At 37.2% G+C, this 21,571-nt stretch overlaps 1 protein-coding gene across 2 annotated transcripts in view; it reads right to left on the bottom strand.

The window, feature by feature from the left end:
* PIGN (phosphatidylinositol glycan anchor biosynthesis class N) overlaps positions 1-21,571 on the bottom strand; it is a 74,259-nt gene that overhangs the window by 16,286 nt on the left and 36,402 nt on the right. For both annotated transcript variants that reach the window (XM_058175872.1, XM_058175871.1), the window contains 7 exons: positions 19,785-19,899; positions 14,575-14,683; positions 10,868-10,970; positions 10,061-10,163; positions 7,659-7,745; positions 5,926-5,981; positions 2,153-2,228 (listed from right to left, as the gene is read on the bottom strand). In XM_058175872.1, the coding sequence (XP_058031855.1) occupies positions 2,153-2,228; positions 5,926-5,981; positions 7,659-7,745; positions 10,061-10,163; positions 10,868-10,970; positions 14,575-14,683; positions 19,785-19,899 (649 nt within the window). The remainder of the gene's footprint in view (positions 1-2,152; positions 2,229-5,925; positions 5,982-7,658; positions 7,746-10,060; positions 10,164-10,867; positions 10,971-14,574; positions 14,684-19,784; positions 19,900-21,571) is intronic.

The raw sequence follows: 21,571 nt of genomic DNA, 5'->3' as shown, positions 1-21,571 counted from the left end.
AGACTGAAAATTAAGAGGCAAAAGAAATGCCCAAGGGAAGCTTTAAAATACAGAAAGCCTGGAAAAAACCTTAATCAATTTGAAAGGTGATTTTTGGGAGAAACTGTCTTGCTTATTTGTATTTTTAAACCCCCCTGGACTTATTGGATAATCAGCTGTTTTTGACATACTATTTAATGTTGGACTTGGGAGCAGGAGAGTCATCTACTGGAAGAAGAGAAGCATTACAGCACTACACTGTCAGTACTCGTAGTGAAAGTGAGGTCCAATAAACATAAAAGTCTAATACAGAAAATAGAAGAAAGTAAATAACACCTGGAAGGCGGTCTGACCTTGACTCTATTCTAGAAGACAATTTGGATTTTTAAAAAATATCTAATGAGTTTCTTTTTTTTTCCTCTTGAAGATTTCTAAGATGAAGTAAATTGCAAATAACTAAACTTTATTGAAACTGTCTATTGGATTATGGTTTTGAAAGATTGGAGGAATTTAGTGGATTAATTTGGATTTGGATTATTAAAGCTATTTGACAGAACATTCTACGAGGCAAAAGAAGAAAGGTGATAGAAGAAAAGAGAAAAGAAGAAAAGTTAAATAAGACCTTAAAAATTGGACAATTGGGAAGATATGTAATTGGAAAATCACAAGGCTGTAAACTACTAAAAATTTTTAAAGATTATAAATTTAGGGGATTTGGAGGTATAATTATGGGATTGATTGAATTTTATTAAGTTGGAGGTTTAAATATTGAGACGTTGGAACCAAAAACCGCCGGGAGAAGGGCGGTATAAAAATCTAATAAATAAATCTAATCTAAAAATCTAATAAATAAATAAATAAATAAATAAAATAAATAAAAAGGGATTCTGAGTAATTTTTATTAAATTGTTGCAAAATGGATCTACAGGGGATAATAGAGGCAAATGAAGAAATAATTTTAATGCTCCAAAACATGCATGAAACAATAAGAACAATAAGGAGTCAAGGGGATTGTCTAAAGATAAAGAAATGAGTATAGAAGCCACTCAACAATTAGGAGAAAAAGATGAACGTGATATTCAGGAAATAGATGAGAAATTAGAAAAAGCAGTAGAAGGAAGGAAAAAAATCTAAATGAGATGCAAGAAGATAAAGATAATGAAGAGAAAGGATTAATAAGTAGGAATCAATCAGATAATTCCTTAAAAGCTTATAATAGAACAGAGAATAAAAAGAAAAAGCTCTTCAAAAAAAAGAAAGGTTTAGAGAGAGAAAAAAGAAAAAACTCTTTAAAAAAGAAAGTCTTATTGATGGGTGTTCAAATAATACAGCAGAAAGAGACAAAGGGCAACCTGAAGGGAATGTTTAGTATGTATAAAAATATCAAAAAGTTATAAGACTCCAAGAGAGAGAAATAAAAGGGTGATTAAAATGTCAATAAATGATAGAACTCCAAAAAAGGTAATGATGGATAATGATAAAATATATTAATAAAAAGAAAAAATAGAAAACACAAATAGGAAAAATAGTAGCACACTAAAAGTCTAGTATTCTACATTTGAAAAAGTAATACAAAAACCATACATAGGTCAATCCTTCCTTCCTTCCTTCCTTCCTTCCATCCATCCATCCATCCATCCTTCTTTTCCTTCCTTCCCTCCTTCCTTCCTTCCTCCTCTCCTTTCCTTTCCTCTCTCTCTCTCTTAAATTTCTATGCTGCCCATCTCCTCTACAAGATGACTTTGGGCGGCTTACAAATTATTGAAACAGGTGAAAAATAATCAAAAGATTATTTGTTGGAAAATGAACCTTGCTAACTTTAAGTTATAGTAACAAGTGTACAGTAGAACTGTAGCCTATCCCAGTAGTTTTGATCTTACTACATACGTCTCATACTCAGGTGGGACTTCCAGGTTATGAAACCGGAAATGCCATGACATCACAGGCTGCTGAGACTTGGGAGCAGAATGGGAGCCACTTTATCTTAGGTGATGTCATGTACGTGACCTTTTAGTTACATAGCTGTGTGGCATGTCCTGTCACTTCCTGTGGCTTACTGACATGGTACACCTGTGGATCTTTTGGGGCACATATATGTGTACAGCACAGCGGTTGAAAAACGCTGGCCTATTTAGTCTAACAAATAACATTTTCTAAAGGGGCAAATACTGACCTTCCACAATAGCAAGCCTCCCATCAGGAAAGGGCTGAACACAGTCAAGAAGCAATATACCGAGGTTGGATCAAAGCTAGAGTTTAAGAATGAGAACACAACAAAACATTATTAATGTGCGTTTTTGTAGCCAATACTTTCCAGGAGGAAGCAGCAAACAGCATGTGTCCTTTGTCTCAATTACAAAAATGTGACACTATTATGTAGCAAAGGAGATACACTGCTAGTTTATACTGCTTCTACTTTTACAGCTGAATTTTAGTGTTTTAAGTCTACAAGTGACAGCCTTCTACTTGTTACTTAAATATTTTTAAAGCCCCATTGATCTCGCAAAATATTTCGTATCATTTCCTTTTCCACTGATAACTATCAGTCTTTCCTAGATCTGTAAGTAAACAAGTGACATACACAAAAGTATCTGGCACATTGCCCACTCCTTGTAATGATTGGCTGCTAATTGTGAGCCAGCTTACTGGTTTTGCTTTTTTTTTCACATGGAAAGTATTATATTTAGGGTTCTCAGCATGGTCTCCATGATCGGCAACAATACCATATTTGGTGTCCACGCTTTGGCCCACTTGAATTTATACACCCACGTACATGTTTCTTTCATAAAGGCAGATTGTTAGCTTCCAGTATAAACTTTTATTTCCAAAAATAACACAGGAGGGAAAAAAAACCTTAGCACAAAGAATCTTAGGAAACACATGTAGCAGATGGTTGCATCCGAATGCTCCATTAATGCCTCAAGAAGACAAGACTAACCTAGGTGGGAGAGTGGCAGACAGGAGTGCTTTGTGGGATAACCACCACAAAGAGTATTCCAGCTAGATTTTTCCTGTATGGATTTGTAATTCCCATACTATGCAGAAGCAATTGTTTTGTGAAGAGGTAAAGCCTCTAATAAGCAGTTTTATTTATTTATCAAGAGCACAATGACATGTTCAAATTCCGATTATGATTACCACACTGTGCATAAACAACCATTTTGGCAACAGATAAGGCCCCTGATAAGCAGATCTCTCTCTCTCTCTCTCCCCAAAAATAAGACCACCTTATATTTTTTGAACACCGAAATAAGCCCTTGGCTTTATTTTCAGGGAGGTCTTATTATTTTGGGGCACATGGAGCAAAACAGGGCTCCTCTTGCCATCTAACCTGATTTCCAGCTCCATCATGTTTCTTGCCATTGTATGCAGGGAAACAAGCTGTACCGTAAAAAAATACTTCTCGCGAGTTAAAACAGTTAATTCCAACTTCTCGAATGCCCACTCCTTCACTAGGTCTTATTTTCAGGGGAGGGTTACTTTTTGGGGAGGGCTTATTTTAGCACATGCCCTCACAAGCCCAATTGGGCTTATTATCCAGGGAGGTCTTATTTTCGGGGAAACAGGATCTATCTATCTAGCTAGCTATTTAATCTATCCACTCATCCATCCAATTTATTTATAGCATAGGTGACATGTTCACAAAATTGCAAATATGCCAGCCAACTATAAAAGATAAGAGATTTCTGCTTCATAGAACTATATTGGGACAGGTTTCATTCTGTTCTTTTTCCATCTACAGCCCTTCTTCTATTAATAAATTAATATGTGGGTCCAACTGAGCAAGGAATACTTGGATGTAGTTTTTTTTTTAAATTTACATTTATATCCCGCCCTTCTCTGAAGCCTCAGGGCGGCTTACACTATGTTAGCAATAGTCTTCATTCTATTTGTATATTTATATACAAAGTCAACTTATTGCCTCCAACAATCTGGGTCCTCATTTTACCTACCCTATAAAGGATGGAAGGCTGAGTCAACCTTGGGCCTGGTGGGACTAGAACCTGCAGTAATTGCAGGCACCTGCTGTTAATAACAGACTGCATTAGCAGCCTGAGCCACAGAGGCCCTGTGTACAGATACACTGAAGTTGTAGCATTCTATGTCATTTCTTTATGCTATTTGCTATGAGCACAGTGAGCCTCAGAGTGAACTTATACACAATCCGCAGGCCTGTTGCTGAATTGTGTTTCCTTTCCCCTAATATTTTAGGTAAATGTCATGCTATTAAATAAGCAGTTTTTGCAGAGACATCATTCATATTTTCGCTAAGTTCCAGCTTCATGTTGGGAAAGGTGAAATTATTTTGCATATGAAATGACTGTCCTGCTGCATAAAGATAATGTAAATGTGGTGAGCATACATGTGCGTTGTGTTTCTATTTGTTAAGACGACAAGGAAAACCAAACTGTTGACTAAGGTCTGCTAGAGATAAGAATGTGCTTAGGAACAGCAGTGTCAACTGCAAGGGCCATCTCCATATTCTACAGATCAGTCAAGGCTTTGATAGTTATCACAGTAAGATGATATGGGAAAGTCTCCCCAAAAAACCATCTGGAGGCATTTGAACCAACCCAAAGAGGTTTATTGCGGCTGCCAGTTGAAAACTTATCAGAGAGTTTTCTGTTTATGACAAGAGAGAAACTCCACTTTCTGATCAGCATGTGCTATGCTGAATGCATGGAGCCAAATGCAAATTCCCATCAGGGAAAGTCCATAAACATTATGGTGCTTGTTGACATCTTGAGTCATACCTGATTGGCCAATCCTACATTGAAACCCACCAAAGGAAGAAATCTAGGATAATCCAGGACACGATCCCTCAGGTAGTCAGAAACAGACTATGTTACACAGCAAATTACAGGTAGTCCTCAACTTACAACAGTTCCTTTAGCGACCGTTCAAAGTTGCCAAGGCACTGAAAAAAGTGACTAATGACTTTTTTTTTCACATTCACCACATTCAGGCACTTGGCAACTGACTCATATTTATGACCGTTGCGGTGTCCCGGGTTCATGGGATCCCCTTTTGCAATCTTCTGACAGGCAGAGTCAATGGGGAAGCCAGATTCACTTAACAACCATGTTACTAATTTAACAACTGCAGTGATTCACTTAACAACTGTAGCAAGAACAGCCTTAACATGGGGTAAAATTCACTTAACAAATGTCTCATCAGAAATTTTCAGCTTAATTGTGGTCATTGCTGTATCCTGAGTATTTAAAGGCAGAGAAAACATAGCAAACATAGCATAGCATAACATCAGCTAGAGCCTCAAGTTAGTAAGATGGAGCTCCTGCAATTCACAACTCACATTCCCTCCCTCTACCCTAGATGGTTGGAATATTAGAGTATTCTGATGAAAGAGATGGAAAATGTTAATTCTCCCTCAGTAAAGTAATGCATGCCAGGGCAGACCTTTCAGCCAGATTTAAATTGTTGGTAAAATATACTTTACCACCACCTAACCTGGCATTAAAAAACGGGATGTTTTAGCTGAAAATTCTACTGTCTCTGTCACCTAAACACACTTTCCTATTACATGAAAGGAAGACCAGCTACCGTATTCTCCCCTTTACAAATGGAAGAAAATATTTGGTGAAATTCCCTAAGGGTAGAAAAAATTTCTGATCCTGCTTATTTCCCCCCCCCCCCCCCGCCATCATGATTAATGTAAAACATAAAACATTTCAGGATATGCAATATTATATGCAATTGTGAAGGCGTTGCTTAAATCAGGGGTCTCCAACCTTGGCAACTTTAAGCTTGGTAGACTTCAACTCCCAGAATACCCCAGCCAGCTTTGCTAGAGTCGAAGTCCTCCATGCTTAAAGTTGCCAAGGTTGGAGACCCCTGGCTTAAATTGTTTAGTGTAGAAACAAGTAAGTGGAAACAGAATGGAGGGATTGCGATGGTTGCTTTTAACATCAGCTTAGATCAGTTTACCTGTTAATAGAAGCTATATTTCCAGTGCCAAAAAAGGCCGTCACGATGAAGAAAACCTGCATCAAGTTGAGGAAAATGCAATATTGCTAACAAGGTAACAAATCATAGTTGTTTACCTATTTTTTACAAAAGTTAAAATCTCCTGACTGATCCAGAACTAACAAGTATATACATTGCAATTCTCTGTATATGTACTCAAAATTATGACTTATAATATTCATCTGAGAACACCACCCAGAATTGCAACTATTAGTGAGATTAATATGCCAGCCACCTTTCCACAGGCTACTAAACCTATATACATATATGAACAAACAGCAAATCACTGCAGCTCCCCTCTTTTAACTTTGTACAGATATCATATTCTTTGGTTCCTTAAGATGAAATAGTTATTGAGATATTAGTTTATATGTGTGGCAAGAAGAGGAGGAGGGAAGAAGAATTCAAATTTCTTGTGCCTGGAGGCCCCTGATAATCCATCTAAATAGACATTTGTCTCGATGTTCAATTACTAATAATTTAAAATATATAGTTGCCAGGCCATCTCTCTAGATGACTGAGCTTACAGTCCACGGCAAAACTGGTGCACCAATTTCAGCTCACTTGTTTCTAAATTTTAATACTGTATTAGGCCCACATGATTTGAAACAAGTTCAATGGAACTAACAGTAGCCGTAGGATGCAAAGATTCTTAACAAGTGACTATTCCAGTCATTCAGCTTTCACTGTCAAACAGGAAAAGCAAAACCAAATGGCCATCAGGTAGTTTCAGCAAAGGAGAACAAGTCATGTCCAAAATGAGGTCTTGAAAGTCAGGAAGGTTGGGGTCAGATGACCTGATAGTCTTTTGGAAACCTAAAAGCTTGCATAATAATTCATGAACAAAATATGTCTAAGCTGTTAACTATTGAAAGCTTAATATATAGACACCTAGAATACTATATACCGTATGTAGTTTCTTTTTTTCTTTTTCTTTATTTTTGGTTGGTTGGTTGGTTGATTCTTGGTTTTTTTCTTTTCTTTTTTTTCCTTTTTTTTCTGCCCTCAAATCAGTGTTTGTGAAATAAATATAACCTGATTTGTCACTTAGGTAAATAGCTTTTGTAATCTATAAATTTACCAACCTTGTGAGCCTGTTAGATGTTCAAGTTTATTCAAAACTTGTATGAAACACTTCCACCTTAGATAAGAAACCTTGAATTTCATTTGAAACTAGATTCTGTACAAAACTGTGAAAACAGAATATCACAACATTCTGCTGTAATATTTAATTTTGTTAAACTGTTGTAATATCTTACAATATTTAATATTTGCTAAGCCTGAAGAACTCATTACATTAGCCTAAATGTTCTATTTTCAAGAATGTTATGGACAATTAATAATGATTTAAAAAGGCAGACAGGTTTTCTGATTAATTCTTATAAGTACAAAAACCAAAATGCATGGAAAATAAGATTTTCCATTCTTGCGTTTGAAGCTATATGAAGTTAATTGGTAGCTAACATTTTCTAAATAACAAATCTATAGTTTGATAATACTTAGAAAAAGTCAAAATGCCACTGTCAAATTGTTTTGTGATAGTAATTCAACCATAATCCTAAAATAAATCTATCAAAATAACTTTTAAAACAATAAATCAATTAGGCAATAACCTCCTAAAAGCAACTGGTTTTTTTTTAAATTATCTTCACTGTGCCCTAGCTGAATATCTTTTTTGCTAAGTTAAAGGATACAAAGAAAAAGGCCCTTCTGATGTCATCCACATGAAGTGGTCGAAACTGGGGTGTATCTGTAGTGCAAGAAAAGCTGAGAGCAGCAAGCTACAAAAAACAGAAAAAGAGAAATCAATAACATAGCATCAGGTAGGATTACATTCATATTAAAAGTATATATCCCGGAGATCAAATGAGAAGTTAAAGAGTGCTTTTTCAGAGAATCCAGAAAATCTACACAATACCTCTTATCCTACAACTTTGTCATATCTCAATTATTATTACAAAAAAGTTACTTTTCAAATACCGGTAACTAGTCAAGTATTTTGGTTGCCTTAAGTAAGGAAATAATACTCTGACCCATCCACTGGTTCTCTTGTTTGTTTGTTTGTTTTTCTTTTCCCCAATGTCCTAGAAAGTAGCATATTTTCCTAATCCAGAAAAGTTGATTTTTGTTTTCTAGAGCAGTGTTGGCGAACCTTTTCTGCACCAAGCGCGCGCCAACATGGGGGAACGCCGAAAACTGGATGAGCAGTTCCGGTTTCTGGTGTATGTATGCATGGCGGTCTACTGGCCTCCTGGTTTCTGGCACGCATACACGTGCAAAGACCAGCTGGCCAGCAGGCATGTGCGTGAAGCAAACTGGAAGCGCAACGGGCGATGGTTGGCATGACCGGAGAGATCGCTTTGTGTGCCACTTCTGGCACACGTGCCATAAATTTGCCATCACTGCTCCAGAGCTTTAAGGAGCAAAGATATTGCAATGCCAAATCCATACTGAAAGTTAAACTTGTTTTGCTCTGATGGGTTTCTAGGATCTTTTGCCCGCTGGTCTCACACACCTTGGATTCAGAGACTTAAATAAATAGAATCAGAGATAACGAAAGGACTTTAAAAAGGCATCTTGTACACTTCCAGTTAACATAGAATCTTCAACGCAGAATGCAATCTACATTGTGCTAATACATCATTGTCCTCTCTGTTTTAATAACTCAAATAATAATAAGTCAAAGAGGCAGATATCAGCAGATTATTATGGAACAAGTTTTCATTATTCTATTTCTAAACTACATACTAAACTACAACCACACACATAAAATAAGGCTGTTCCTTATTTCAACATGATGTCTTTCTATGTATTTGAAGTTGCCTATCATAGTTTCTTTTCTAAACATATTCAGCTCTTCCAAGCAATCTGTAGACTTTTAAATCCCTCAAAGTCTTATCTCCCTCTTTTGAACGTCTCCAGATCTTCTGATGTCCTGAAACGTGTTGTAGCACTCAGCATGGTATCCTGGAGAGGATTTATGCACACAGCATAATAAAATCATCTGTTACTTTCTTATGTTTCAGTTTATTTTTTTGATGAGTGAAATTTATTCTTTTAACAGCGAAACACAGAAAACTTCACCAACAGAAAAAGATGTATAGCTAATTTGTACAAGTGTATAACATATATAGTATATAGAGAAATAAAAAAATATAGCAATTAAAATAAACTAAAAAAAGCAAACTAGTAAAATTATTTATATAATGTCCATTTTGGAACAGTATAAAATCAATTCAATCCTTAAGCTTATAAATTAAGTATCAATCACAGAGAAACTTACTGGTTCATCAATAATATCACCTCTTGTGATTTGGATACTACTGTTCCATCAATATAGCTTAAGACTGCATTTGCTTGCTTAATAGCCATATCATATGGACAGGACTAGAGACATGAGAAGAATGGTTTGATTTATATCATTCTTTGCACTGGGAGAAGGAAATAGGAACCTGTATGTAGCACTCTAGCACTCATTTTTTACTTTCAGAATAAGGTCACTGGGGAAAGATGGGGATGAAATTAGGGGCAAACAAATACCATAAGTGATTGCAAGAGTTATTCATTAAACCCTATGGGGGGAGCTAAAATGCCAACTTCCCTCAATCTGGTAAATATAATTGCATTAAAAACAATGCCTTGCAACCATTAATGTTCATAAATAAAAATGGAGCCTGGATATAAAAATACCGCCTGGAGCGGACAATCTGAAGAGAGCCTTCAAATGTTTTTCAAAAGAATTCCCATAAGTTCATGAAGACTAGGTTTATGGCCTAGGCCTGGGCCTATTTTCAAAACATTCTAATGTTACTAGATCACTTAGCTATGGTTTCCTCTGACTACAACTAGTCAGATTTGCGCTAGTGGAATACACGCTGGCTTCTGGGAAATCTGGCCACCTCTTTGGCCACAGCTAATGAGTGTTCTTGAAACCGCTGGATCTCTCTTGTTTGAGCATTCTATTTTAAAAACACGAGCACTGAAGTGGTTGGGATTCTGGGGCTACATTCCCAGGCTCATGAGTCAGTCGGGGTTTTAATTGCTGGTGGAAAAGGGTGGCAGCATTTTTTCCTGAGGTGTGTGCTGAATCATTTACCTTAGGTTTAAATGAAATGCCATACTGCTGGATTGCTTCTTGCTCCATGTCTATCCACACAAACATCAACAAAGCCAACGCCAGAGGGAAAAGAGCTTCATACCTACATCAGCACATATTTTGACAGCAAGTAAATATAAAGGAAATGATCTAAGGTACTGACGTTATTTCTATCTACACGTAATCACACTGTTTTATACGAAATAATAACTGAGGGAGCGTAGCGAAAGCTAGTAGCTGTTCTGAAGATAAAAAAAAATTACTAAATACAAGTATCCAAGATACCTTATATCATATATATCTAAAATAACTGGAAGACATGGTACACCTATGGAATTTGAGTTATTTCCAAGTATGAAATGAAAATGTGCCATACTTTGAACTTTTTATCTTATAGGATAAATGAAATAATATATTTGCACAAATGTGACAATATTCAATAAATTCTCACAACTGCATAACCTTCCCCAAACCCCAAAGCACATCTACACATACAGAATACAAGTAAAAATTACCTTGAGTCAAACTAGATTCCCAGCCATCATACTAACAAATCCATGTAGTTTCTTTTGCAACATTATGGAAGCAGTTTGCCATTGCCTTCTTCTATGACAATTTTCTTATTTTCCAGTCTACCCCAGAGGCCTAGAAATCTTGCTGGGCTTCCATCCAAATATTAACCAAGTCTTAACCAGCTTAGCTTCCCAGTTCAAACAAAATGCTGCCACCTGTTGCAAAGAATCATCAGGATTCAAACTCAAGTCAAGGGCAACTTTATTTTTTGTAGAAAAAAGGGAGAAAAAGTACCCAGTGCTAAGGAGAAGATAAGTTGACATCAGAGAAAGAAGTATGCTCAGCAATCTCAGGAACAGAAAAGTGGGACTCAGGAGTGGCACTATCAAAGACGAAACTGGAAGAAATAAAATATTAACTGTCAAAAGAAAAATAGTTTAGTATTTCTTTAACAGCACCCTAAATTTGGAAGCCATGGATTACCTGTAAACTATTGGCTAGTTTGCATTTGCATTCCTGGAAATTATGGGACTAAAACAGAAGAGCAAGAAGAAATCCACTTTCTATACCTTCTGATGAAAGTGCATTGCAAATAGTTCATGCTGAGCACAAACAAAACAAGGGCAGTGAGTATAGCCATTCTGAATTTCAATCATGGAGGAGGATCAGAGGTGGGCTTTCCTGGAATGATGAACGGGCCACGTGGAGACTCCTGGGAGGGGCAGGGTGGAATGGGAGGGGTGGGCGGGGTGGGGCAAGCCAGGGGTGGCATTTGGGGGTTCGCTGAACCCCGGCGATCCTTGGCTAGAGGATCGCCTGAACCCTGCCGAACCCCCAGGAGCCCACCCCTGAGGAGGATGCTAATTTGTGTTCAATATTTTCTTCCTCTTTAAGTGGCATTTGCATCAGGCAGTTTGGAAACTAAAAATACAGAGGCCTGCAATACTTTCTTCAAACCAGTGCTCTAATGCCAGACAAAGCACAGAAAAGGAGACAACTTAGAAGATTTTTAAAAAGAGGAGATATGAATGATCTAGGGTCATAAGACACCTGCCTCTTCGAAGTAGCATGGAAAGGAAACAAAAACCAGGGTGAAGGGATAGCAAAGTGGACTGGAAAGTTCTGTTTTAGAGCTTGGAGCTTATATTGTTTTTCCACAGGTCAACTGGTAAGTGGTTTAAGTACAGAGGCAAAACTTTCAAGATCTTTATTCATCTTGGCACATAGCACAGAGAACATCTGATCAGGTTTCCACCAAGCCTCGTATGCAAGATCAATATTCGAAGGGAGATGGGACAGAACCCAGATCAAAGCAGTCAGGTGATGGGAGGTTCCTGACATCAAAAGACTAGGATTGTGCAACTGGAAAGAATCAGATGTCAAAGAGTTCACTCCATGGCTGATTAATTATTTCTCAAGCCTTAGTTACAAAAACAGAGTGAATATTACATTTTCTTAGGTTTGTTATCTACTTTCTTCAGGAGCTCACATCAGCATATGTAACATTCCCTCTTCTGTTTTTTCTCACAAAATCACCCAGTGAGATAAAGTAGGCTGAGGGTGAGTGACTGGCCCAAAGTTTTAATTTTAAAAAATTATTTCCTTTAAAAAGAACGACAGAATTCAGAATTCAAGCACACAAAAAGGAAAAAAATACCAAAAAAAACCACATCACTGATATAGAAAACAACTTAATTTTAAGCACAATTTTAAATATGATCAGTCCTTCCAGACACAGAATCAATTAATAAGCAAAAGGAAAACATCTCCCACAATCCAAAACTCTGGGGTGGCCCTGTATCCAGTCAGTTTCTATGGCTGGGGTTAATTAGAATTGAGAGCTTCCCAATTCTAGCCCGTTTTCATTGCGACCACACCATATTTAAGCCAAAACTCTATTATAAGGATTGGAACTTTTATAATTGCCTTCAGAAACCAGGCTTCTGAAAATGAAGATCAGATAAGAAACCACAGCCAATCTTCCTATTTCTGAAGAAAGAAGAGCCAAGCTAGATAACATTCTTTCAAGGTAGATTTCAAAAACCACTGCTAATAGCTAGGCCACAATCAGATTGTGCTGCAGCAAATACAGGTAGTCCTTGACTTATTACTACAATTGAGCCCAAACTTTCTGTTGGTAAGTGAGACATTGGTTAAGAGAGTTGTGCCCCATTTTACGACCTTTCTTACCTCAGTTGTTAAGTGAATCACTGCAGTTGATAAGTTAGTAACTTGGTTATTAAGTGAATCTGGCTTCCCCATTGACTTTGCTTGTCAGAAGGTCGCAAAAGGGAGCCACATGACCTTGGGACATAGCGATGGTCATAAAATATGAATTTTGATCAAATGATCATGGAAATGCTGCAAAGGTCGTAACTATGAACAACAGTCATAAGTCATTTTTTTCAGTGCCTTTACAACTTTGAACGGTCACTAAATACACTGTTATAAGTCGAGGACTACCTGTACCTAAAATATACAACACAAAACATAATCTTAAAAACAATTAGCAACAACTCATATTTTGTTGCCCATTGCACTAAATAGCTCACATGTTGATTTTAACTTTTTTTTTTTTCAGCAAGCGTTCCAACCAGCAGAATATTCTGGAAGAAGTTACAGCAAGAAACAATTTAAACTACTTCAGTGGGTGGGGTGTTTCGTTTTTGACTGCAACTTAGAACAGAAGAATACATTAAAATGTTTTGGGGTTTTTTTTGGAATAAGTTGTAGGGCCGAAATGAGGAAAAGCTGAAGTTAGAGGTACAACAAGGAAAAGGAAAAGGAAATTGCAATCCCGAGGAATAAGGATCTTGAATTTTAGATGAGATCCAGAATGTGTTTGGATAAGTGTGAGAACAAATCTCACCAGGTCCACCCTGGCTTATAGCTGTTATGAAACTTCTTATGCTTAACATGCCTCTTCTCGGTCTAATCACTCTCCAAATGTCAGATCTGACTCCTAGGGAACTGATGGACAAAAGGCAAACATTGGGAAGGGCAGAGAAAACAGCAGCCAGCTTGAAGTGGCAAGAATGAGCTTTCAAAACAAACAAGCCTGGCCTGCAGAGTCTTTATGAACGATCGGGATTGCCAGCCTTTAACTGGAAGCAGCACGCAAAAGCAGAAACATCATGCACTACAATCACATATAAGAACAGGTATCAGCAAGCGCTGGCTTACAAAAACTTACAAAAATCCCCAGTTCAAATTCACATAATTTTCAAGTGCAGGGGGGCGGGCAGGTGGGAATTGTGAAGACGTTGAGGAATGAATGTTTTGTTTATTAATGATCGTCTTTTGTTGAGGAATGTATGGTTGCTCATACGCTATCACCATCTGCCTGATTCTATTGCTATATGCAGCACTTAATAGAACGTATTTATAGCATAGTGCATGTGGCTGCCCTCAATCCTGTTATGTTTGCAACAACTTTATCTGGAAGATTAGGTGAGAGATTGCAAACTTCATAGCTGAGAAGAGATGGGCACTTATTATTCAACACTAACATATTACTATTTGTCCATATTTAGAGCAGTTCTTTGGAGGTTCATCTTTTTCTTAAATTACTATTTTTTTTCCAATAAGTAAATTAAACTGAGGAATTCACACACCCAATATGCTTCGTTAGCTGCTTTCTCAATTCTTTGCAACTACCATATAGTCCCAGGATCAATAACTGTAGCAAACTTAGTCCCTTAATCCACTGCCGCTTATGTTGAACCCCCTCAACACTTAGCAAATCCACTAATTAATGTAATCTCTCATCTCCTTCAAAATAAATATTCATCATAGCATATTAAATCTGCTTATATTATTACAGGATGCATATGGAATCCTGAACTTATGTAATTACAAATCTTTATCAGAGTCTGATCCTTCATGTTTCTCAATGATAGAACATGTGCAGCAATAGCAGAAAGACCAGCAAACCAGCATTTCTTATATGTACCTGACAGATCTTTATCCAAAATAATCTCTGTCGAGAGAGGTAGGCTTACCCAATGTCATCCAGCTGATAACCTGATTTATTATAGGCAATCCTTGTTTGCTCTGAAGACTGCTATGAGTACTGTTCACAATGTATGTTGACGCCACCAGGCTCAGCAACTAATAAAAAAATAATAATCAATAGCTCATCGGAATGGTTTCACTTTATTGCAGTCATTAAGGAATGCTAGCAAGATGAACAACAGCTATTCAGATTTTCCCAAAGACTAGGTCTTTTTTTTTTTTTAAAGGAACGTTAGCACTTTTGTAAGAATTATGATCAACTTCAATTGGCGATTTAAAATAAAAAGAAATTCTGTACAAGAGGGAGAGGTAGAGAAACCTTCAAAGCCACCCACTGCTTGAAATGTCATTTGATAACATATTTGTTAAGATATTGTATAACCGCATTGTATTTTGGATATCACCATAAATGCATTCAGGAACTGCCAGAGCAAACTGTTGGTTCATACTTGCATAACTGCATTTCATGCTTGATTTCTTCCAGACTGAATAAATAAGAGAAAAAAGCACTCAGGAAGGAGGCTTTCTACGAAGTTTATTTAAAAGGGTGATTTGTCAATAGGAGTCCATTTCAGAGTTACAGATTAGAGCGGTAATTAGAGGAGGTCATCAAACAAGCGCTTTTTGGCATCAAGTTTTATGTTGGTTTATTGAACTTTGCCTGATGTGTCATCGTGTGACAGTTCATAGAAGCCATAATAAGTTGCCAGGCTGTCTGTCATTTTTCCCACTGTACCTATGTGACATACCGTAATTTGGACTTTAAACTTAAATACTAATAAAATACCATAATGTTCGTATTTTAACTCTATTGAAAACAGTGTGTGCATGATCCAAAATTCTCTATATATTAAAGTGTCAAAAAATGATTGAAATAATTTATTGTTATAAAGCAGTTTCCTCACATAAAAATAAGAGAACTAAATAAAAGGCACAATAAATTGGCACCAGTTATGCCAACCATAATAGGAAAGTGAAGCCAGTTTCTTAATGTGTTTAGAAAGGACCACAAAATAATGATACAGAAGCTGGTATGTTTCATCATATAAGGACAAAAAACAACCTTACTGATCTCCCCTAAGAAAGAACAGCTAGTCTCGAGTTAAAACCATTCAAAGTTACAGTGGCACTGAAAAAAGAGACTTATGAACATTTTTCACACTTATGACCCTTGCAACAATCTCATGGTTACATGATCAAAATTCGGGTACTTCATATTTATGACAGTTGTAGTGTCTCCTTTTGCAACCTTCTGACAAGCAAAGTCAACGGGGGGGCGCGAGGCTCCGTAAAGGGGGGCGCGTTTGACCTCGGCAAACACTGTCATAACAAGCTAAGCCCCGTATTTACAGTCGCGCGGGGGGCGCGAAAAATGTTTTCTTCTTCCTAGGGGGGCATGACAGAAAATAATTGAGAAGCACTGGGCTAATCTAAGGTGATTAAAGATTGAAGTATATGATTTCAAAAAAAAATAGTATATTTTTGCAATGTTTAAAACCTTTACACAGTGATCCAAAAATTGAAATAATGTGAGGAAAAAAAATAAATATCTAATTCCAAGACTATAGCAAAACTACACGATGACAATTATTTTATATATTTTAATCTGGATTAGTTTCTTTCAATTCCTTCATTTATCTTAAATTTATAGTGACATCTACTGGACATGTTTTAATCTTTAAAACAGTGCTAAGACTAGCACTTAATATTTCTTCTTCCTCAGTAAAAATGTACAGATAATCTTTTAATGTAAGATCATCAATTGTGAGTACTATCATTTTTCAGCCCCTCAACTCTACATACACAAACACAAAAAAACACTCCAACAGAAATTGGAATGCACAAATTATTTATGCCAAACTTGAATATAGGTAACCCTTAAGACCACAACTGAGCCAAAATTTCTGTTGTTAAGTGAAGTATTTGCTAAGTGAATTTTGCTCTATTTTATGACCTTTCTTGCTATAGTTGTTAAGTGAATCACTGAAGTTGTTAAATAAATAACCTGGTTGTTAAGTGAATCTGGCTTGACTTTGCTTGACAAAAGGTCACAAAAGGTGATCACATGGCCCCAGGGAACTGCAACCATCATAAATATGAGTCAGTTGCCAAGTATCTGAATTTTGATCACATGACCATGGGGATGCTGCAATGATCATAAGTGTGACAAACGGTCACTTTGTTCCCGTGCTGTTGTAACTTTTTGTTGTTCAAAAAGTTTTTATTAGTCAAAAAAGGTTTATACAAATACATATCAGGTATGGTAAATTTTCATTTTTCTTATCTAAAATAAGAATTTTACTCAAATTTTTTAACACATACAACAGCCATAAGGCAAGCAGGTGACACGAAGTAGCAAAGTTTGCAAATTTTAAATACGTAATAAAGAAGAGTCAAGAATAAACAGAATATCGTACAAAAGAGAATAAGGAAAACCAACACAATCCCAAATATCTTTATCACTTCCTAGTTTTGGATCTCAGAACTCTGGGTTCAGCCTGACCCAACTCCAGGGCCGCAACAGCGGCAGCCGCTTCAGCCCCATGATCTATAACCTCCCCTTCTTCAATTCCTGGGTCATCTGATTCCAGGAAGGCTTTGTGTTCCTCCACATAGGCCGTAGCCTCCGCAATTGTACTGATTTTTTTCGTAATGCCCTCCCGGAATATCATCAATCCCTCTGGCATCAGCCATCTGAAGCCCACTCCTTCTGGTACAATTTGCTTGACAAAAAATAATATTTCTTTCTTTTTTCACGTACCTGTCTGGGAATCTGCCTCAGAATGGCTATCTCCCTGCCCCTATAAATCAGTGCCCCACTCCTATGTTTTCTAAGAATTTCATCTCTCGTCTCTCTTCTCACAAATTTGACATGAACCTCTCTGGGAACTGCATGCGTGCGTGCATATTGCGAATTAACTCTATAAACTCGATCCACATCCCAATTCATGAAATCAACACCTCTCCCAAGAAATTCTCCCAACAATTTAGTCACAACATCTCTCAAGTCTTCTTGGTCCACTTCTTCCAAATTTTGAAACCTAAGGAAATAAGACATTTTATCCATCTGTAGTCCAAGCACAGCATTGCCTGTCGTCTCCTCTCTTTTCTGCACTGCCCGCATCTCTCCCTCCAGACCTTCCACTTTCTGCTTGTTTTCTGCTGAGACTTGTTGAGTATCCTTTAAATCCTTTTGGATAGTCACAATTTCTGCTCTTATTTCCGTTTGGCCTCTTTGCAAATCATCCAGTTTCTTGTCCATATTGGATAACTTTTCCAGAATTCTCTCCATCTCTCCAGCAGTTGGTTTCTGACCTTTTGTAACTTTAAATGGCCACCAAATGAACCGTTGTAACTCAAGGATTACCTGTAGTCCTATCTGTAAAAGCTCAAGAAAATGTCCCAGTTTTCTTGGTGTAATTGAGTCAATATCTTCTTTTAAAATTGTTGTGAAACATTATATATTCTTTACTATCATAATACCAAAATTTCTCTCTGGAAAATATAACTGCTTTCCAGTATTAGTATTCCAGTATTTGGATTCTATGCAGCATATATTTGGACAATTTCTTTAACATCACCAGAGGAAAAATGTCTACCTTACTAAACCACTGCCGAATTAAGAATTTGTTGTTTTATTAAGCATTCCCCACATGGGGTTCAGGAAAAGGAGGAGGAGGAGGAGTTGAGTGATACAGCAAAAGAACACCGAGATCAATTTTTTCTGGACATCCACATCTATTCCCTGGTCCATCATCACATGCAACCTAGATAGTGTCTTAGATTGAACCTCCTTGCTTGCCAGGTTAGCAAATCCCTTTTCCTAGGATTGTTTGACATCAAGTCATAGACTGTTTTGTGAGAAAATCTGTTTATACACCTGGCCTTCCTAGCTAGTGATGCTCCCTTTGGAAGAACCATTTTGGAGGTAATATGTGAGTGAAGACCACAACTCCAGCAATGATGTATGGGGGAGTCTGCATGAGTAGACAATGTGAGTTGAGGGCTAGTTTCCCTAATGATTTTATTGATGTTTTGCTTGGCATCTTGAATAATGAGTTTGTTAATTGGTCAGCATAAATTTTCCTAAACACCCAATCCAACCTGTTTCAAAACAACCTGACTCTATCTAATACATGGACTGTAGAAGCTCAGTGTGAGAAACTGTGGGGATATTGGAGAATAATAAAAAGAATATTAAACATGAGCAATCAATGTTTAAGGAGGGAATACACTGATAGCTTATCCAAGATATTAAATCCAAGCGGCAAACACTTGGAGGGAGGAAATGATTCAGGCTGTTCTGAAAGTCTCCATCCTAATGAAGCTACTAATAAATGATGGCTGGAAAACCGTCTTGCCGTTTCTAAGATTCTGTATTTACCCCTAATTCTAGCATCATAGTGTAGGAAGTTAGCACTCACCCCTCTCCTAGAGGAATGAGATATTTTGGGAAATATTAAAAAGGTTGACTATATTTCCCTGGATGAGAAATGGAGGAACATGTTTTAAAGATAAAGCAGCTCCCACCTTCCTGCTTCCACCCACCCCCACTTTTGTCAATGGACCATCATCTGCAACACAATAGGACCCATCTAGCAACAGAAACTCCCCACATGGCACCTGGGAAGATTACATCAGCCAGCAAGGCTAGCTAAAGACCCCACCCCCTGGGAGTCTGACAACCAATCATGATACTCTTCCTGTGCCCCAGGAATTTCAAAGCTCAGAGCGGGCATAAAACCAAGGTGCGCTCAGCATCTTGGCCCTTTTCTGTTCAGGAACTCAAACCATGTGATCCTGTTCACCATTAAACCATCTTTCCAAGCAGTCTCCATGTTTCCAGTGTCTTTTTCCCCACTTGGAACTAAACCCAGATGGACATTTTTTCCAACAATAGTATCACATTATGGTGAAGGGTTCTCCACTTGTCCAAAAAAGTAGTACCTATGAAGGATTCCAGGTCTTTAAAATATCTAGAAAAGTATACGTAGAATCCATTTTGTTGTTTGGAGATGCTGGCGTATAACCAGTGAGCAGATTTTTTTTTTTAAAAAATGTAAATTTAAAAAAATAACTGAAATAACTGAAAAGCAGTTGGTTAAAATTGATGTTGACTCCAAAATACACACAGCTGATTTTTCAAAGCAATGGAAGTTATACTTCTCAACAGTGCATATTTATAGAACTTACCTACCTGAAATAGATATATCTTGAGATCTTTCTGATGCAAATATTTATTTTTGCTCCTCTGAAAAAATGTCACTAGGTAGGACAAAGCTATCAATATAATTAGCAGGCCAGCTGCTGTTCTGTAAAAGATAAACTATTTGTGAGTGCTTTTCAAAAATGTTTCTGTAGGAATCATTTCATTAAAAAAATAAATTAATCACAAAATTGCAACAATGGAACATGAATAAGACATTAATCTAAGCTCCAGGGAGTCAAAAAAAGGTTCAAAACTGACAAATCTATTAAGGATGATCTTCTATATTATCACGATTCAATATTATTTGGAATCATTTTTGTGTGAATTGGGTGCTAAATAAATAAATAATAAATAAATAAATAAATAAATAAATAAATAAATAAATAAATAAATAAATAAATACTCAATAAATAAAAAATAAATACACCAAGCTTTCAAACTTGCATTTGGTTTATTACTAGTAGCTGCCTTTAAATGATCAGTTAATTATTTTTGGTAAAAAGGCTAATTCTGTGCCATTACGGCTGGTGCCTTTTAAAACTCTAACCATCACTTTTCTAAATCACTGACTCTTAAAAAAACCATTAAGAAGACTGGATTTACTTCAGAATGGAGTCTTGGTGCTCATTAAAAAAATCTGTCACCAAGATCCATTTATTATATTTATTTATTTGTATCCCACCATTAGGTAAAGGTTCAGATTCCCCTTGCACATATGTGTTTGTTGTTCCTGACTCTAGGGGGCAGTGCTCATCTCCATTTCAAAGCCGAAGAGCCAGTGCTGTCCGAAGACGTCTCCGTGGTCATGTGGCAGGCATGACTCAACGCCAAAGGCACACGGAACGCTGTTACTGTCCCACCAAAGGTGGTCCCTATTTTTTCTACTTGCATTTTTACATGCTTTCAAAACTGCTAGGTTGGCAGAAGCTGGGACAAGTAATGGGCGCTCACCCTGTTACACGGCACTAGGGATTCGAACTGCTGAACTGCCGACCTTTCAATCAACAAGCTCAGCATTTTAGCCACTGAGCCACCGCATCCCACATAATCCCACCATTGCTATTTTTAAAAATAACTCAAGGCATTGAACATACCTAACCACCTTCCTCCTCCTATTTTCCCCATAAAAACCCTGTGAATGAATTGGGCCGAGAGTGACTGGCCTAAGGTCACCCAGCTGACTTTCACGGCTGGCCAAGGAAGGACTTTGAACTCTCATTTCCCACTTTCTAACCTGGTGTTTTAACCACTAGATAATAGATTAGATAATGGAATATCCCTAAAAGGACTTCCATGATATTTGGAGTTTTAAGTTTCCTGCATCTATTTTAGAGGATAATACACGTTTTTCATTTAAGAATGACATCAAAGGTGTTTTTCTTGCTGTTTCATATTTGTTCTTTCTTTCCCATTTCTCTTCCATTTCTATCTGATCCTATTACAGCCTCCTGCTGAAAGAGAACCAAATAAACTGCTCTCTGGGTCAGCATGATACATGGATCCAGCATGTGACTAGAGATTCATCACTTCTTTACATCTATTCTGAGAATGTAAGAGGCCTATATGTAAACTTCTAGATCCATTTTTGTTCCAATTTTTTAAAAAAAATTGTTTTTCACTGATAAAAGGGAAGCTCAAAAATAAGAGAAAGGGTCTACAACAGGAGTGTCAAACTCGCACCCCGCGGGCCAGATGTGTCACGTGCTGGCCACGCCCACCCCAGTTTTAGCAAAGAGGGAAAAGTTGCAATACGTCACGTGATGACAACGTAACGC

This window comes from Ahaetulla prasina, chromosome 3 (genome assembly GCF_028640845.1).
Source record: "Ahaetulla prasina isolate Xishuangbanna chromosome 3, ASM2864084v1, whole genome shotgun sequence".
NCBI classification, from domain to species: Eukaryota; Metazoa; Chordata; class Lepidosauria; order Squamata; family Colubridae; genus Ahaetulla; species Ahaetulla prasina.
This window is presented reverse-complemented; position numbering and strand designations above follow the sequence as displayed.